The following is a 20,584-nucleotide window of genomic DNA, read 5'->3' as shown; positions in this document are numbered from 1 at the left end:
AGTCGTGTGAAGTCCAATCGTCTGCAACCGGTTTAAACTTTGAATGATGTTTCTACTCTGAAATATGCCTGAGCTGCAGAGCTCTGAAGACGGCTGGCTTTTCTCGTCCGTTTCACCAAAATTCCATTAATCGCCATAATTTTATTTGTTTGGTTTTGTGCAAATTTTTGCAAATTTTGTCTTTGTTGTCATAACCCAGATTTCCCAGTCAAGCCACTTGTTTTGATGAACAATCTGCATGCTTTGTTTAATAGCTGCATGACAAGATATAGGACAATGATTTGACTGTAATGTTAATAATATAGGTGCTTCAGTGCTCATGCATTGGCACTATTATTAACTCCTACTGTTTAAATACTTCAATTGACAGTGTTTCAGTCTAATGATACACTAACATCCTAATTATGTTGTAATCATTTAGGCAGAGTTTAATCCTTCCATTGTCAGGTGGTGTTGGATGTCATTCCCAATAAAAGTTGTATTTAATGCTTCTGTTGCCTTTAGAATAGAAGCAGAAGCAGTATTGTTTTATTTTAGATGTTTTAAAGGCTCCAGAAACTTGATGGGCTCAGATTTGCCGGGAACATTAAGATAAATCAAATTTGATTTGATTTGAACATTTAGATCACAATTCCAAGGTCTGCTTAGCTGGTGACCTTTGACCTGCATTATATTTGCTCTAAAACCTCTTTGTTCAGCTCAAAAGCTCTAGTGAGATAATTCTTATTAAAGTACTAAACAAATTTAAGCTCAACAAGATCAGGAACAAATTGCAAATTCATGTTTTTTTTTTTCGAACGATGGGAAGTAATCCTGCTCAAAAAAGAGAAAATATGTTGCTCTTTCTTTTTGTAACCTTGGCTCTTGTTAACATCCTTTTTTTAAGTGTTGTCTCTTTAGAAATCTCTCTCTCTCTCTCTCTGTAATGGTGAATTTCATGACAAAATTCTAACCATATTCTTCTCGTTCTCTCTTCTGTTGAGCTTCTCAGACGAAATAGAGCAGTGGATCTGTAAAAGTTGTCCAAATCTTTACAACTAAAAATCTAAAAAACACAAGCATTAAAACACACTTCATGATGTGTTTCTCCACCATGTTTTGAAAGGAACAGTCTTTTGTTGTCTCTTTTTTTTTCTCCAACTCAGGGTCCATGTTAACTAGTTGCAACACTATTACTTGAATAAAATCACTTTAAAATGTGAGATATATTGTCAGAAAATTACTATGTTGCAGGTATTTGGATTGAATCAGAGACCCTGTTCAGGCCTTAAACGTAACTTCAGCGCTGTGTTTAATTAAGTGACATAACACTGCTCATACTGTTGTCCTTTGATTATCATGGCACATTATGGCTTATGTTGACCACAGCAGGTCCGATTAACTTTACAAGCAACCAGAACAGACATTAGACTTATAATGGCAATATTATCTGATTAATACAGTAATGATGGATTCTGAAAAACAGGCTTTTTAAAAATAATAATAAAAAAAGAGCTCACATGGTGTCACGTCGATTCAGTGGAAGGTCCTACAGCTTGGCTCGATACGGATTATGTTCAGACTAATAAACATACATGGATACAAGCAGCCTAAAGTGAAGACGTTTTTAATTTGCATTGCTAGCATTCATACTTGTATTAAACACTATCTGAATGCAGTCAGGCCAGCTGTTAGTACCAGATCTGAACGAGGCCTGTTTCCCTTTAGTTTACCATTTTAGATGTAGTCAGAAGAAGAAGACAGCTGTGGGGGAGGACTTTTAATTAAATACGGCCTCTAATATAAAGTGATTTGATCTGAAATGCTGAATACATTTTAATGTCTTGTCTGCAGCTCATCTGAAATAGTCTTATGATCATCCCAAGGTCACCAAAATAAGTGATTATTTTGTTAGTTATTGTCAGTGAGTTTATTTTTCACTTTCTTTGATGTTTGAATATAGTTGTCTCAGTCTTAAATGACTGAGAGATGACCTTCTGGTGATTCATATAGTCATCCCTCATCTGATTTCAGGGGACTTTTTTAGTCCTTGACAACTTGAAAGCCTTGAACACTGAGATTAAACGTCTTCAGGCTCATATAAATCATTTATTTATTTTAATCAGACTGTTATGTTTCTGGTGACTGCATAAATCAGTCTGCAATGTTCTGACCAAATGACCACTGTCACTATCTTTCTTGTTTGCTTTTACATGGTCACATCAGACCTGAGCTTTTTTGAGCTGCGAGAAAACCAATTTCAAAGTCATCGACGTATTAGGAGCCTTTTCAGATTGGCTGTGACCGACATATAGTGCTGAACAAAGGTTTTAAACCACCCCTAATGTATTAATTACCTGCAAAGCCCTAAACGGGACACCAGAAGGCTACCTTAATGCCAGCAGACATAGTGGCAGTAAATAATAGATGATTTATTAATACTTTGATTCCAAGAAGCCAGACGTTTCTATAATCTTTTGTAGTGATCTTTATCAAAGTTCCTCAGATTTTCTGAAGGTCTCTCAAAGTTTTTCTTTGAACTTTGGCTACCTTTTTACTAATTCTCAATCCAGTTTTTATACTTAACCATGGCAACACATTGTACAGTGTGTGCTGAAAAAAATAGAATAATGGACAAGTGGATAATAAAAGAAAGGTCAAGCCTAAGAGATCTGCAACAGATGAACATTAACCGAAGGTTAAGTGGCTAAAAAACAGGAAATAAAATTCAGTCGGATGCTGTATGCCAAGTTTTCAGCTAATAGCGTTTTGGGAATCACTTTAAAATACTAATTTATGTGTCATCTTTGATATTTTATGGAATTTTCTATAGACTCAGTAAAAGAAATAAGAACGATTTGTGTCTTTATGATGGGCTGCTTGTAACAATGTGCCCATAGATTCAAGATTTTTTATTTTTTTTGCCAAGTTGTGTCTTTTATGAATCACAACACTGAGTCATCCCTTGAGTTTAGGAGCCTTTTCATGTTTTATGTCTGAGTGATTCATAGGTCATTTTGGTGGTTTAACAAACATTCTTGTGAAAGTGGTCAAGTACTTGGCTGAAAATGAGTGAAAAAGCCACCAGATTCCAAAGAAAAACTTTGAAGAAGTTCTGTTTAATTTGATCAATTTTAAAATAGCACTTTTATTTTTAAATATAGGTTTCTTGGATGCAAAACATAAAGAAATGAGATTCAATTTTTGCACAAAAACTGTGTGTTTCCACCTCTATTAAAATACTAAACTACAATAAATGGGTTTAAAACTCCAGTTTTTAAATAAGCTTGAATTGAAACTGAAATAAATGTGCTGATAGATGTTTACATTGCAGTTTGCGGCGTTTAAAAATAATTGAAAAGGGGGTGAAGTTGATGTCATGTTTTTTAGCCCTTTAGATTCAAGACAGAAAAGTGAAAAACATTTCTTACAGTTGTACCTTCGCCCCCTCCAAAGTGTTGACAATTTATACACAATACCCTGCAAAAGGCATTGATCGGTTGATTGAAAGGGGCTATCTCTGTATGAGATAATCTTCTGCCTTCATTTGCTGTTGCACATCATCTCAGCTGGTGGACAGCATCTCCTCAGGTCTCCAGTGCAACGCAGTGGGAACCTGGCTGCCTGTGGGGCGTGTGCGTACCGCTTAGCCTGACTTTTTCAAGTGTCTTTTTGTGTACTGGAGTATCCAAGAGGGCGAAACAAGACATAGTGTCCTTTCAGTACAGAAAGATTTTGATTGTTTTGTACCATCTGCTGCGTCAGACTGACGTACGTTCAGCTGAATCCGTGTGTCAACCAAGAATTATTTATGTTATTGTAGCCCCTTTATTTAACATCTTTGACATCACTGAGGAGCCATTAACCTTTTGCTGTTGATGCTGGGATAAATGCAAAGTTAAATTTGTGTTTATTTTGTTTGCTTATGATGCCATAGCAGCAGTCGGAACCGGATGCGATTTTGTCTTTGCTAGGATCTTCTTGGGATTTTCAGCGGTCCCTTTTCTATGAAAACGCTTGTTTTTGAAACTGTGCAGCTTGTGGGAGTTAATCTGGCACTTTTTGATACTTGTTACAACGCAGAACCTTGCCACGGAGAAAAGTTTTTACATGTTGTAGCTGCTGCTGAATGAGTTTCCCAAAGCCCACGTAATGTCTGCAAAGAACCCCCCCCCCCTCCCCCCCAAAATCCTGAGGAGATGAAAAGACGTCTGGAAATGTAGAACAGGAACAAAACAGAAAAAGAGAAAAAAAATTGTTGCGTAAATGACAAGGGGATTGTGGGGTAACTGGTAAACCAAACAAATAGGCTAAGAGTACAGACAAAGACAGAACAAAATCATCTAGAACAGGGTTGGCCAATCCTGGTCCTCGAGGGCCACTATCCTGCAGGGTTTCCTTGTTTCTCTGCTCCAATACACCTGATTCAGAGGTTAAATCACCTCTTCATGTTCTGCAGAAGCCTGTTAATCATCCATTGATTCAAATCAGGTGTGTTGGAGCAGAAAAACAAGGAAAACCTGCAGGATAGTGGCCCTCGAGGACCAGGATTGGAGACCCCTGATCTAGAACATGTTAAGATGTTTTTTACCAAGGCATGACTGCAGAATCATATTCTAGACTCTCATTGCCTCTGTTTTGGCTCCTAGGACTTCAAGAATAAACTAGAATAAAAGAGAAAGACTGCAGCCTGTTATCATTAGATCGTGGAGCTTCTGAGCATCACGTCATATCTACTCGTAAAGTTTACTTTTGTTGTTTGATGCTGCTTTAAACTTCATTACCTCAGCTGTTGACAGTCTACAAACGCGGCACCCTGTTGCACGGTTTGATGATGTCTGCAGCGGAAGTTTCAAAAGAGTACAGATTCTCTGCTGTATATCAGTTTGATCCCTGCACCTCTGCCTCTTGCACGTGCAATGATTTTCATACACAGCTTTTGTTGGAGTTCAAGCATGATCAGCTGTAAGATAATGCAACTGCAAGCAGCCAATTCTGTTTCGACAAGATTCTATTAATATCAACGTTGCCTGCTTTCACCTCTCTATCTGTTTGCTTGTCTGTCTGTTAGCAAAATATCTTGTGAACCACTGGGACAAATTTTAATCAAACTTATCATTAGATGTACATCTACAACTTTTGGAGTCAGTTTGATTCAAAGTGGCTGCCACAACCAACTGGCCTCAAAAACACAGAAAAAGCTCAGTCAGTTTACAGATCTGATGTGGTAGTAGCTGAGAGTCACTCACAAAAAATGGTCTTCGTTTAAAACTCCGGCATGAGAGGCGGCAGACGGCATGCCTTTAAGGAACACTAGACCCTTTATGTCACCTCCATAAATATATAACAGTGAATGTGACCTAATGTCCCTGTTGTGCATTAATTAACTATTTTTTTAATTACATTTTTTATTTATTCCACCTCTTCAAAGATTTATCTCCAAGTATTAAAATGAGTCACGCAGACAATCAAACAAAGACCACAGTTTACCTTTTAATAACTTCTGTAGGGGGAACAGTTTAATTATTTTTTTTGTTTTTCAACATGGTGCTGCTTGATTTTGTCAGTGATCAAAAATAACCTCATTTAGCTAATGTGACAATGTGATGATGACAGCAATCCACTTTCTTGTTCCCCCCGATGCACAAAGCAACAAGAGCAGAAGCTGACATGGTGGCTGAAAGGAGCCCGAAGCGCAGAGATGTTTAGCTCATAATGCGATTTAGCCATCAGATGTGTTCCCATTCGAGTGTTCATTGAGTCTTGTGAGGAACATTTAATTAAAGTTTTTCCACATTTAAATGTGATGAAAATCACGAGCCACGTGTCGTCATCAGAAAACCAAATAAAGATGTGCGTGTGGACACGCACAGACACATTACTGAGCTAATGAGCGATCTTCCTCATGTTGACAGCGTGATGAGATGTGGGTTGGAGCTTAGCAACATGACCTCAAGGCAGGTTGGACAACACAAAGACCCTCTTGTTGTCGTCTGTCCCCTTTTTTTTACAGCTTCTGGCTCAATTGTTTGTCATGTGCTTCTCTGACAACTCCAGCGTGTCCAGTTAATTTTTTGATCTTGTTGATTCTGCTCACATTAAGACTCGGATTGTTTTTGGCCCATGATAGAAAATGATCAGTTTTGTTTATTTATATTTTTTCATCTTTCTTTTTTCTCCTCATCAGTGCACCTCATCAAATCAACCAGATTTATTTAAGATTTAAATATGTTGTCAGAAATCACTGTCTGATCCAAGAGTTGGAACCTGTCCAGCTCCTGATTTTCATTTGAAGTCTTCTGTGAACATCTTAAAAATAAATTAAACGTTTGGGTTTTAGACGTCAGGGTTTTAAATTAAGAATATCGTCGGATGAGATGAGTTGCAACTATTTTGTCACACTTTTTTAAAAATAACGCAGCCCGGCTTAGAGTCCTAAACTTTAACCAGTTTAGAAAGGAAGCGACCATTCCCTTTTCTGGGAAGAACCCTTTTTTTATAAATAGTTACTGTATATCACCAAATCTACAAGAGATTAGAAAGGTTACAGCATGCATCTAACCATGAGTTTTACTGAGAATAACCATAAGAGCATCTGATTCAGAAGATAGCTAGAAATGTCCAACACAGCACACGATAATCTTATCTGATTCGTTGTTTTCAGAAGGCTAGACTCATCCATCTAAGTATCACTTGTAGTGTTTTAGAAACACTAATAGCTGATACCAGATTTGACTTAATGATCAGCCAAAGTGATTGTATTCAAATAGAGACATATATGCAAGATTAAAGATATGAGACGTATGTGGTGTTTGAAACTATGCTTTTAGGTGGGATCTTTAATCCTTCTAGGTGATTCACCCTTGTGGGAAATAAGCTATGATTTAAGCAGCACAGTTCACCATAAAAATACACGTCAAGTGAGGGAAAAGGAAGGTTTTTAGACACTTTCAGGTTTTCCACATCTAATGGGTCTGACTCATCTTTAAGTGAAGTTTTATTTTTTATAAAAAGCTCTTTGAAATATTGCTAATTTGTTATAAAAATGAAACTATTCCATTTAACTATGTATTTTGAATCTTTTTTTATCGCTGTCACAGTTAATACGATACATTTTTTGATGGTTCTTTACCGATTCCCACCTAGTTTTAATCGAATTCAGTGGACATAACCGAGAAGCCCAACATCTTTATCTGTATAAGCTTGAAAAATTGTCAAAAGATGTATGAGAGGATTGTATGAAGCACAGCTCTGTGAAAAGAACGAAGAAAATTGAAATGTGCTCGGGGAACAAGGTAATTGTTGTCATCTTCAAAGAGAACTTTCTTGGATCTTTCATCTCTGCTAGAATGAATAATTAAGGATGAAGAGCTGTAGTCTGACAGGTATCCAATAACTCAATAATAACTATGTTGTTCCCTGTAGACTGAAGGAGATTACAGAAAGAAAGTAGTTCAGCTCTTACTAATAAGATCTCTGTAGTTCTTTACATTAGAAAAGTTAAATGGAAACCATTAGGCATTAAAAAGAACAACACTCTTTGAAAAGAAATAGCCAAAATGCCCATGTCTACAGTTGATTGGAGAACTTTCTGATCTTCCGTCAAACAGATAATTACCAGCATCCCTACAGGCTTAACATGATGATCAATGTGCCTTACTATGGGATGTCTTACTGCTATAAAAACTGAGAGTCTTGTCTGGACAGGTGGGACTGTGTATGTAGAAAAATATAGTGCATAAAGTGGGAAATCTGTGACTCTAACTCAACTTTAGTGTAATACTTGACTTGATTTACTGCTCAGTTTTGCACAAATAGCAAATATTGCTCATGCAACATGGTTTTTCCCACAATTTTTATGTTTAAATGAAGCAGCAAAGAACAAAAAACATCAAATCGACTAAGGTTTAAAAGACTCAATGCCTTCACTTTAATAAATTGAAGCCATTAATGCTATGAATTTCATGTCGAAAAGGGCTTTATTGAATTAGATAAAGTAAACACTTGGGCTATACTAACATTAAAGGAACCTGAGCCTCTTGTGGGTGTGAGTAAAATTAATGTTTTGGAAAAAAAGACCTTGGTGAGCTTTTGCAAGTATGGTAAGTAATGTTAATCAATCAAAAACCTCTGTATCACCCTTGGAGGCTACATAGAACATCATGTAACATCCTTTTTTTGTACACAGAGTGCGATTGCTTTGAATGGTGGGTGGCAGTTCAGTTTCCTAACAGGAAGTTCTTATGTAGATGAATAGCAGATTTCCTCAAAGGAAAGAGTGGGTGACCTGAGTTTGTTTGATTTAAATATCAAAGTCAGGGAAATGAATGTGTCGACATATTCTGAGACCCCAAAAATTATCTCAGTCTGGCTTTAAAATGCATTTCATACACAATGCCGATGCCCCGCTCTCATGGAAACCAACAAAAAATAGACAATAAAGACAATGATGACAATTCAATGTCAGCTGCTCGGGTCTCCTGAATGGTTAAAGTTGTGATAATTTGGACATTAGAAGTCAGTCAGAAGAGGAATATATCTGAGACTACAACTAGTCCACATGGGAATGGAATTTTGTGAATAAGCAAAGATTTTCAGCTTTGCATCTACAAGAAAATGGCGTTTTAGGAGCCCCCAAATTATATTTTTTTATAAACCAGGTTCCAGATTTAAAAATTCTTGAAATGCCCCCCTTGTGTTTTTGTGTGGCGAGCCTGAACACAACCTTTTATAAACACAATCCCACCTATCCCCCATCTAAGCGTGACAGACATACCAACAACGACAGATTAAATCCAGCAAACATGCACAAGAAAATATATAAAAACAATATAAAAACCACAGTCGGCTTGTCACAGCGCCACATACAGGCCTGGCATAGTTACTACAGCATTTCAGGTCTTTTTTTGTTTTGGTGTTTTCATGTGGATGGAATCATTTGTAGAAACAGTAATGCGTTTATGAGGATATTTTTAGAAATGAGTGTTTTGGAAAGACAGCGTTTCTGTACATTTTGTTTTGGTTCTGTTTCGAAGCTCACAACAGATTTTACCCTGCATCTTTCAGAGGAACCCACGGAAAGTTTAATCTAAACTGTTGACTGCTCCTCATGTGGATTTGTTTTCAACAGAAAGCTGATTGGATTATTAAAAACTTTATAGCTTTTCCTTTTAATTTGACCTGCTTGAGAAAATCATGAATACTAATGAATGCTTTGATTGGCTTTGACGCACACTCTTTTGAATAAATTCCTGACTCTGCTTCTCAGCCTGCAAAGAGTTACACTTGCAAGCTTTAATGGCAAAGATGACTGTAAGAAACTTGCCGTAACAATAAAGCAGACACTTTGTTTTTTGCCTCTCTGAGTCAGAACAGCTCCACTCTGTTTCTTATGGACAGGATTTCGATTAGTTTGTTTTCAGCAGTTGTGTAATACTCGCTGGAGCCCTTTCTCTTGTTTTGTCTTCCAGCTAGCTCATAAATATGCCCCGATTTTGCACAGTGGCTGAAAGGGAGAGAAGTTGCTCCTCACGTCTTTGCCAGCTCTGTGCGGAGGGAGTGAGGGATACTGACTAACTTGAAGCCCAGAGATATTTTATTTTATGTCGAAAAGAGGAAAAAAACAAATAGAAAAACAACCCGAATGTCAAATTGAATTCCTGGCAATTTATCAGCTGAGTGAAACGAATGTCTGGCGTTATCTGGGGAATGAATTGGTGCAGCGGCAGCATTGGTGTCGATGTGTTAGAGAGGCGGAGAGAAAGAAACGCAAAGTGATGAGAAGAATTTATTGGCAGCGCCAAGTACAGTTAATTCAAACATGACAACTAAAAGTATGTTTCAGTGTGAGAATAGTTCTGTTCTCTGTGCCAAGGTCATTCTTCTTTTGGAGAAGAGCTGTAAAGATAAATGAATAGGACTACTGTTGGTCTTTGATGATTGAGCCAAGGAATAAGTGAAATGATTTTATGAGTTTGCGTGTGAGCCCTTTGCCTGTTTTTTTTTTTTTTTTCCGATCTGCCTCAGACTCGCTCGGGACCTGAAGAAGCACACTTCTCAGTTTGAATTTTAGATAAGGGCTTCTCGTATTTTGACAGAAAGTTATTTTCACTTTCACATCTGATTATCTGCGTGTGGTCCCTTCAGGGAACGTCTGTAAATTTTCAGTCGTGCCACTCACTGCAACAAGCGAAGTGCTTGTTTTTCTGCATGTGCACAAGATCACGAAATGTGTTCACAAAAGAGAAACAATGATTGTTTTTGCCTGTTTCTGTATGTTTGTGTGTTCATGCGTCTGTCTGTTAGCAAAATATCCTGTGAACCAGTGGACAGATTTTAATGAAACTTGCAGAAATTAATCTCTGAAAGCACATCTACAACTGATTGTCTTTTTGAGCCAGTCTGAAACACAAAAAGGGATATAATTCAGTCAGTTTCACAGATATAGAGCTGAAAACTTAGACATACTCACAGTGTGACATCTCACAAAATGATATTTTCAAGGTTTGACTATAATCCTTTCAACATAAGATGATTTTAGTCTAAACCTCTGGCATTAAAGGCAGCAGGCGATAGGCCTTACATTTTTAATTTGTTGTGAAAATTAATATTTACAAAATACCTCCTGTAGCCTTAGCTTTGTGCCTATAGAACATTTAAAAAATATAGTAGCGAAGAAGTTGCCTAAATGTAATAAACTTCAAAACTCACAGTTCAGGTTAAACCTTGAAACACTCTCTTGACATTGACAATAATGTCTGAATAAAATCCCATAAATGCCACATTTAATGCTGAGCTTTTTGTCCTCATTCATGCTTTTTTTCCATTTGACACTTTTTGGCCTGTGAGACAGTGAGTCATCCAGCTGAGATAGTAACCTCTTCTGTACACCAGAAGGCTCTTATGTTCAATTAGCATCATTCATTTAGAAAACCGAGCCCGGTTTGGGTTAGCAGAAGAGAAACACATTACTGAGGCACATACTACAATCTAATTATCAAGCTTAATGTTGTAATAGCCTCTGTAAAAAGAAACTAAAACCTCTCTGAACAGAAAAGTGTGCATTTGATCTTGTAACTGTAAAGCCAATTAATACAATTGTACATGTTTTTACTATGTTTGTCATGGTTTTGTGTAAAATGTTGCTAACTGTAGCCTTATTACTCAAAGAAATGCATATAAAAATAGATATTTTGATAATTTCCTTGCATCCTTCAGTATCACCTGCCATCAAATGATAAAGGCAGACAATATTGGTTTTGCCAGTGTCCTCTGTCTGTCTGTAAACAAAACATATTTTGAACCACAGGACTGATTTTAGAGAAACTTTTAGAACGCAATCAAAAGATCCAGTTCAAGATGGCTGCCACATCTAATAGGAATTAGCCCCCACAAAATGGCTATACCTCCCTCAGTTTTACAGATGTGGCTGTAGCTGACAGTCATTCACAGCACACACACTCACAGTCTTGCACAAGATTTTAATTTTGTCATTTCTCAGTGTAAGATAGTCTCAGTCTAAAACTCTGGGATGAAAAGCGGTGGCTGATATGCATCCCTTTAAGGAATTAGAGGTGTTTATTTTAGAGTTGTGTTAAAATAGACCAAGTTTAGTCCATTTTCCTAAAGTAGAAATGTGCCTGAAAGTTAAACAAACCCGGGAACAGAGGTGCTCAGAAACTCTGAGCCAAGACCCAGACAGCAAAATAAAGATTTGTGCATATTTGTCTGGACTTTCCAGGGCATGTGGGATCCTGATGTTCTGCCTCTTCGGTCCAGCCAGGAACGAGAGCCGTGTCAGTCAGGAGTCCAGCTTCAGAGCCTCTTTGTTTTTCACAAAGGTTTTAGTTTATCTCAGCTGCCTTGACTCTTTACAGCATCTTAACCGAAGATGCAAACAGACACAAATGAAGAAGCTATAAAAACTGAGCGAGTCCGCCGCTTGCCAAGGAATTCATTTATATGCTGTTTGCAGCTTTACAATTACACCAGTATTCTCCTGTATTCTTTGATAAAACCTTTAAGTGATAATATTTACAGGTTTGTCAAACCTGTGTAGTCAGAAAATAAAAGTAGTAATCATTTTAATTAAAATTCTTGGATTGACTCTGGATTTTGTTCCGTTTTGTCTGAGTATGTCACACAAAGCAGCCCTACAAAGAAAACAAATGTTTAGCATTCTTGTTTTCCCTTTTTTTGTGTGAAGAACATATTTGAAAACCTCAACAAAAAGCAAACAACAAAGCTTCTCGTTTTATTTTTTTATTTATTTCTCATTTGGCAAACAGATCGCAACGCTTTGCATCACATTCGAAGCCTGGGAAAAACATTTTCTGCAGCTTTTCATCCTTTCTAAACTGTGTTTGAAGTTGTTTTGATTAAACCAAACAAGCGAAAGATTTTAGAAAACTATTTTAATCATTGCTAACTGCCAAAGACAAAAGGGCGATAATGTTTTCTTTGTGAGTGTGTGTCTTTATCTGTAGTGTTAGCACAATATCTCAGAAACCTCTTAATGGATTTTCATGAAACTCTTAGAAAGGAATTCACATCTACAAGTAATTAACCTTTGGAGTAAATTCAAGATGGCCATCACAGCTAAGTGATATTAGCAAACACAAAAAGACTCTAACTCAGCCAATTTTACAGATACTGAGCTAAACTTTGGTGTGGTAGTAGCCGAGAGTCGTCCACAACACGAGAGTTTGAGAATGTCACACATCCCTGAATATTTACTGCAAAGTTTTCCTAATAAGCTGCGAAACACCAACCCAGTGTTTTAGGTAAATGCACTCTCAAATTGATTTTAGGGGATTTGTTTTCTTAATTTGACAAAAACATTGGTTTTAATGGGAGCTCCCTGAAGAGAAAAATGTTTCTAAAACCAAAATAATTGAAGAACATTGTTCGAAATGCTTTGCCTGTTCTGTATGTAGAATTTTCTAAAGGAACTCAAGGCTTCAAGCAACATAGCAAAATAACACATTCTGATCTTTCAGATACAAAATTGGGCGTTTTTTTGTTTTTAATGGTGATTGCTCAGAACAAGTGTTTGTTCAGTTACAAAAAAACCAAAACAAACAATTTTCTATCTCCATCTTTAACAGCTTTGTGGTTGCTGCTGTTTACCTGAAAAAAAAAGTTATTTTAGTTTCTTCCCCTGTTTGTGCCTCAACCAGGGGAGGGGTTTGTTCGTTTTCATAAGTGACGTTTGGATGTTCGCATGAGAAACTGAAATGAAGAGAAATCTGTTCAGTGGACTTTCCCTTTCACCTCTCCTGTGAAGCCCTCAGGCCTTTTGTTGCTGTTCTCTTCCCTCTGAGAAAAGTACAGCTTCCTCAGAAGCGCCTAAAGTTGACTCACTTCCTCCTTTTGGTCTCTCTATCTCTTCTGTCTGTCTCTCTCTTTCTCTCTTTCTTTCTCTCTCTCTCTCTCTGTCTGTCTCAGGTTTGTGGCACTCCGCTTTACAGTTTCCTGCTGTTACATAGTAACATAGATCTGAAGGTAAGCTTGATTCTACTAATTCATTCTTACTTGTCGGCGAGTTTAGGGGTGGAATGAGTAACATGTTGCAGTGTGAGGATTGCAGGAGTGACATGGAAAAGACTGAGCTGTTAGTTTCTCAGGCTTGTGTCAGGACTCTTGTGCACAAAGTTAAACAGATGCTCGGCTGGAGTTCACTTCTCTTTTAAAGGTGAGAACGGAGGTGCTAATGGTGAGCAGGTAGCACCTACAGCCTGCACCTTCACCGGCTGTTAAAGAGGCAGACTTGTAAACAACGGCTTTTCCCACAGTCTTTCAGCAGCACAACGAAAGGTTTGATCTTCAGCTCCCGGCAGTTGCGTGTGGGCCTGTTGGTACGAATGCATGATGCAGGTTGGTGCAGAAACACAGTCCCACACGCACAGTGGGTGTCACAGAGAGCGATGGCAGAAAGGTCTTATGCTCTTCCTGTTGGGTTCCTCCTCCAATCAGCTGATAGTTTGAGTGCTGATGCTTGCTGCTGATTCCCTCACAGATAAAATGTTGATGCTACACCTTTTGAATATTTCCTAATTGTCTTTTGAGTTCCTTTGAGTTGGATTTGTTTCTGTTGCACTTTCTGAAAAGTCCCAAATGTTCACATTTGAAGTTGAGCAATGTTAATGGAGCATTTGTGCTGTGTAGTTTCACTTTACTGATGCAGATGGCAACAACCAGCTACCTTAAAATACTTTACAAATTGTGGTATTTTTAAAATACCATCAGCATTTGTTGTCAGTGTAATAAAGAGCATATTATTCAAGTAAAGGTGTAACATTCTTTGACAAAATGCACATCTCATCCCCTTCTTGTCAGACTTTTAAACTAAGATTAACTTTTGATGAGGACCCATAGCAGCATTATGAGATCTTATGAAATATATTTGCGCTCAGAGTATGTGTTGTGGATAACTCAGCTGCTGCTACGCCAAATCTTAGCTTAATATTGGTAAAACTGACTGACTTATAACCATTTTTGTCTTGGCTAAGGCTGTTTAGCTGTGGCTGTGGCGGAACGGTAGCATAAGAAGACAAAAATAAAGTATGCAGAAGCAGATTATAAGAGAACAACGTTTTAGAGCAATTGTAGAAATGTCAAGGTATTTCTGAGAGGACTTTTAATTTAAATAAGTTAAATATTTTGAAAAGTATAAAAGTTACAAAAAATATTTGAATAATTAAAATAGCAGAAAGTATAAGGAAGTAGTTTGAGGTAAAAAAAAATAGAAGAAACTATAAACAGGAAAACAATCATGTGAATGCTGACTCAACTTTCACACAATAATTTATTATCCATTAAAGCTCATTAGACAGATGACTGAAGGCGACATATGTAAATTGTAAGCTTTTTTTATCTGCAGGGATTATCATCGCTGTTTTTAAATACATACGACCATGTTCGCATCCAAATGACTGAAGACAGTTTGTTCTTAAGAAATTAGGTCTAAAGCAGATAAAGCGAAACTCTCTCCTAGTTTCATACATCAGAGATAGGATAACAGAAATGTTCTGCAGAGAAATAGAAGTGAAAGAGATGAGACAGAGACAGTCAGATCGATATAGAGGTTGAACTCCCCTTTCTGTATACTTGTGTTAAAGCAAAGCTGCTATTTGCGTCAATTAAGTATGCAGAAATACACAAAAGATGCACACATTGTCGAGCAGAACCACTGACACCACAACCACCTACAAATACACTAATGCACACACAAACACTACAAATGTACACCACAAACTTCCCGCATACTCGTCTCGCTCTGTCTTTTTCTGACAGTGACTGTGCCTGTTTTGAGAAGAGTGAGTGGGTGTGTTGACTGGAAACAAGCAGCAGTGACCCAACACAAACCCTCTCAACCAAGGAATAACACAAACTGTGGAGCATGTTTAAGCCTTCAACGTGTTCTGAGCGAAGGAAGCAGCTTAAAACCCCCTGCTGAAAAGGGGGAAAAAAAAAAAACGAAAGCAAATTTAAAGAAGTTGCAGCTCGTCAGGAAGTTTAGTGTGACGTGAGTTTGGTTAAATGTCCATCTTGACCTGTGACAATGTTGCAATGATATCTGTAGCCATTTTCTCACGCGCTGTGGCCCTGAAACTCTCTAAATATTACTTGGGGAGTTGAATGCAAGAGTCCAAATCCCCAAATCAGTTCTTTTTGGGACACTGGAAGAGTGCTTAAAGAAGAGCAAAGAGCCCTCTAAGCAAGTGTGTGTTGATGCTGCTGCATCCTCTTTTAAGATTGCTTTCTACTCTACTGGATCCATTCATTTGCATGAAATAGTGATATCAATTCAAAAGCAATATTACAGTAAACATGGTAGCCTTGTTTGCAATCTGCAATGTGTGTATATTACTTTCAGCATCATATATTCTCTCCAGTGCAACACACACTCGTAGAAACATCATGCACAAGAAAGTCTAAGCATAGTCTGTGCATTGACAAAGTTTTTGTTCACTGTGTAAACATGCTAAGAGCTTTTAATAGATTTTTTATAGATTCCAATAGATTATTTTTTATTGCTCCTTCACCACGTAACACAGTTATTTAACACTAAATAAATAACAGACAGAAAATACTCGCACACTAGTCATGAAACCAGCGTTGCAACATTTATTTAATTTCCCTTTGGGATTAATAAAGTATTTTTGAATTTGAATTGAATTGAATCAACATAGCAGTGTTTGAAATGTCCTACTTTAACTTCAGTCCCCCTCCTACATGATTAGAAGCTCTATAAAAGCTAAAAACCTAACATCCCCTGAGGAAATGCATATCGCCCGCTGCCTTGCATCCCAGAGTTTTAGACTAAAATCATCTTATGTTGAGGAATGGCGGAGCTGTTTTGGTTTTCGCGAGCTCATCTGATTCCACAAGACGTCAGGCTCAGAGTACGTGTTACGGATGACTGCCAGCAACTACCATCACATCCATTGACGAGCTGTGGTGGTCAACTTGAACTGGATTGACAAACTTAATCAGTTGTAGATGGTGACGTTTTGAAAATTTCATCATGAAATTGTTCATGAGATGTTTTGCTAACAACACAAACTGTGTTAACAGTTATTGCTAACGATCTTGTGCAATGATTAGTACTTGGAGTATGTTTTGTGAATGACTCTCAGCTACTATACCATCAAATCTTATCTCAATATTTGTAAAATTGACTGAGTTATAGCAGTTATTTCAGTTAACTTAAATCGAGTTGAGTCCAATAATTACTTTCTGAGAGTTTATTAAAGTTTCTCCAGTGGTTCATGAGATATTTTGGTAGCAGGAAATACTAATACTGTTTTACAGCTGGGATGGAAAGAGAAGTAATCATGCAGGAAGTTTACTCTTCATGCACAAAAGTAACTACAGTGTTTAAAGTTATCTTTCCACCATGTTTGAGGCCGAGGGTCAGGAGGAAGAGTTGTTATCTGCCAATCCAAAGGTTCAGGGTTCTATCCTGGCTTCTGCCACCACATGTCAGATTGTCTCTGGATATCACACTGAACCCTGAGTTACTTCCAGTAACACACACTAACACATCCGTTTGTGTTAGTGTGTGTGTGAAATGGTGAAATGGTGAAAGTAGCTTGTAGTGTAAACGTGCTTTGAGTAGTCAGTAAGACTAGAAAAGCTCTTTACACATAAATGCTGTCCATTTATCAGGTTGATAATGGCAGACATCAGCGTTTTTCCAATGATGGCATCCAAAGTGATGCTACACAGTCATAATGTATCCTCTGGTATACGTTAGAATCATAATACCAACCAACCCCACAGCAGCATTAAAGCTGTCAACCCTTTTTTGTGAGCATCTTATTAACATTGAAGAACTAAGAGGACTTCTAATTTAAAAAAAAGGTTTTAAAACCTCTTATGGAATAAGTTTATTAAGATTTTGTGTGTATACAGTATATGTGTTGTGAGGAGATGTTGGGATTCAGGTGTGTGACAATAATGCCAACAAAATCTTAGGCCATGATGAAACAAGCTGTTAAAGCTATTTACTGATTGCTGTTTGGGAATTTATATGAGTACATTTTTTTAATGCATTTCCGTACGTTTGTTTTGTTTGATCACATATACATTTGCTTTTACTCCACGACACTTCGGCTCGTGGAGCAAAACAAAACTAACAACCAGTTACGCTGGCTGTGCAGATTTCTACAGCTACAATTCAAGGTGGGGCTTGTCAAACTGTCAACTGAAATGTCCTCAAGGCCTCATTGATCAAAGATGATTTTTTTTATTCACCTGGACTCAGTAGTCTCTTTTTTTCCAGCTTCAGGGTGTTGAAGATGGCAGTGTGGATTCAGGCCCAGCAGCTTCAGGGAGATGCTCTGCACCAGATGCAGTCGCTGTACGGTCAACACTTCCCCATCGAAGTGCGACATTACCTCTCCCAGTGGATAGAGAGCCAGCTCTGGTGAGTTTCTTTGCTGCTCATTAGGCTTGGCAAATAACACCCAGGAGGTTATTCAACCATGGTGCAATTTTTATTCACCTATCCACATTTCTCTTGTGTTTCCTGTGGGCATGCTTGTCTGCCTGTTGACAGGGATGCTATAGACCTGGAGAACCCACAGGAGGAGTTTAAGGCTAAACGCCTGCTGGACAGTTTGATACAAGAGTTGCAAAACAAGGCTGAGCATCAGGTTGGAGAAGACGGCTTCCTGCTCAAAATCAAACTGGGACACTACGCTAACCAGCTCAAGGTAAGCTGGCCTATAAAGGTAGTTAGAATTTCATAAAGATCCCATTAATGAAACTCATTCTGATGCCAAAAAAGGATATTGTTTTCAGAACTCATGATCTGAATGCTGGAGACATTGTTGTGGAAACACGATGGGTTAAGCTACAGATTAGTCACATCTCTGCAGTATTTTTCTTCCAGATTTGTGCATTGTTCAGTTTAATTATATTGTGGGATATAATCTGTAATCACAGGACAGCTGGTTGGTGAAGTGCACTAGTTGCCTCTGCTGATTAATTTTTACCAGCAAAATGTGAAACTTTGCTAACTGTTCAATCCATTTTATTAGTCAGTTTGATTTTGTTTTCATTTTAATTCAATTAATTTTGATTTAATCCATTCAAGTAATGCTACGCATTTAATATAAGAAAGATAAAGGGTCAGTTGTGGCAAAGGTTCAAAATATGCTCAAGTTAAAAGTAGTATAAACTTTGTTTATCGATGAATAGAGCACAAGTACATTCAGATTGTTTTTATTTCAAAAAGTGTTCATGATTTCTTACTAAAAATATAGAAAGACATAAACTACCTGTATAAAAAGGCCCACTTATTCAGTCAAAAAAATAATCCACCTCTTCTGATGTCAGCAAAATATCTGGGTTGCTGACAATGAAACAAGTCGGGAACGTGTTTTGGATGCACAACTGTTCAGCTCAGTTGGCTTCCTTGCAGTAGTTCCTAGAAAGAGTACATAGTACACATGGTGTTGTGAGAACAGGTTGTATCCACTCTGAGGAAAACAAGAGAACAGCCCAAGCGAGTTCTAAGGTAACCAACCAGCGCTGCTATTTATGATCGAATTCCCTGCCTGCAGATCACTTCCTGTTTGTCTTTTTCCCAAACTGAAAACAGGCAGGAAATAAAGCAGAGGGGATTAAATATTACTCAGAGTTCTTTGAACAAAAAAACAAAACAAGTTAGCTTTGTGATTTTATTCTTAAATTAAATCAACTGGACTATCACCGACTGATTAAAAACAACAACTAAAAAAAGTAAATTAATATCAGAGTAAGAAATAAACGTCTGAACTGTTTGTACACTCGTGAGTCACGTCACTGAAGTGCGCCACGCTGCGTCTCATTAATAGATGTTAGCGTGTCTCGCCTCCAGGTCTTAACGAGCTTCTTTGATGCTGCTAAATTGTTGTGTCCTGTGTGCTGCGGCCGCTTTGCTCGTCAGGAGCGAACGGGTCCTAACACAGCTCATGTGCTCCTTGTCTTTCAGAGCACGTATGACCGCTGTCCTCTGGAGCTGGTCCGATGTATCAAACACATCCTCTACACAGAGCAGAGGCTCATCAGGGAGGCTACAAATGTAAGTTGGATGCAGGGTGTCACCTGCAGACACACCTCCATGCACTATTCATGCCGTAACCCGACTGAGCCTGACAGCACAACGAGAAGCTCAAACTACATAATGGTGCTCAATTTAGACATTGGGTAAATGGATAACTGCTCTCTGTTTCCTCTGTTGAGTGATGCATGTGAAATATTATCTTCTGCTTCAAGCTATGATAAAATTTCCTTATTAAAACAAACCTTTGGTATTTCTGCATATAATGCTGTAATTAATGCTTGTAAACCCATTGCATGTTTCTGTTTTCGCCCATGTGCAGTACACGTGTTGGCGAAAAACAAACATGAAGTACTGAAAGAATGAATTAACCTGGAGCCGAAGAAAATACAGACAAAAAATAAAAAACATGTCACATTCAGACTATAAACTCAAAAATACAAAAGGTTATTCTGACCTGTGTCAAAGGGTGCAGTTTAAAAGAGTTTAGTCCTATTGTTTTTCAGATATACGAATATAGAGTTCTGAAATGCAGGTACGCACACAATGTAAACAAGGCACGCATCTTCATACTTTACTCAATAAATCTGAGCTTAAATACATATAAATATGTGCAACACGTATTGGCTGCACGTCCAACAGTGGCTCTGATGTCACTGTTCTAAAGAACGCCTGCCAGCTAAGTTTTTTTTACAATTTTCTTTAAGAAATCTAAAAAAAATGAATGTCTGAATCCATAACAAACCTTTGTGTACACCCATTGGACTCAACAACCTGTTGTGGTTTTGGTTGTTTCTTTATTTTGTTAAGTTTTTTTTTTTGTATGTTTTATGCTGAACTTCGAAACAAAGTTTTGAGTCTTTTCCAACTAGTGGGAAATCAAATCAAATCAAATTTTATTTGTATAGCACATTTCAGCAGCAAGGCATTTCAAGGTGCTTTACATAATTAAAAAAACAAAATAAAAACAGCATGTGACAATGAATAAACAGTAAGAAAGAGACAAACATCAAAAACCCGCACTCTAACCCTAATTTAGCCATAAGCAACTCT

At 37.7% G+C, this 20,584-nt stretch overlaps 1 protein-coding gene across 2 annotated transcripts in view; it reads left to right on the top strand.

The window, feature by feature from the left end:
- Positions 1–20,584, top strand: part of stat5a (signal transducer and activator of transcription 5a) — a 60,320-nt gene that overhangs the window by 24,659 nt on the left and 15,077 nt on the right. For both annotated transcript variants that reach the window (XM_017429488.3, XM_017429487.3), the window contains exons 2-4: positions 17,768–17,911; positions 18,044–18,200; positions 19,463–19,552. In XM_017429488.3, the coding sequence (XP_017284977.1) occupies positions 17,784–17,911; positions 18,044–18,200; positions 19,463–19,552 (375 nt within the window). In that variant the 5' untranslated portion in view covers positions 17,768–17,783. The remainder of the gene's footprint in view (positions 1–17,767; positions 17,912–18,043; positions 18,201–19,462; positions 19,553–20,584) is intronic.

Source organism: Kryptolebias marmoratus, linkage group LG12 (assembly GCF_001649575.2).
Source record: "Kryptolebias marmoratus isolate JLee-2015 linkage group LG12, ASM164957v2, whole genome shotgun sequence".
NCBI classification, from domain to species: domain Eukaryota; kingdom Metazoa; phylum Chordata; class Actinopteri; order Cyprinodontiformes; family Rivulidae; genus Kryptolebias; species Kryptolebias marmoratus.
This window is presented reverse-complemented; position numbering and strand designations above follow the sequence as displayed.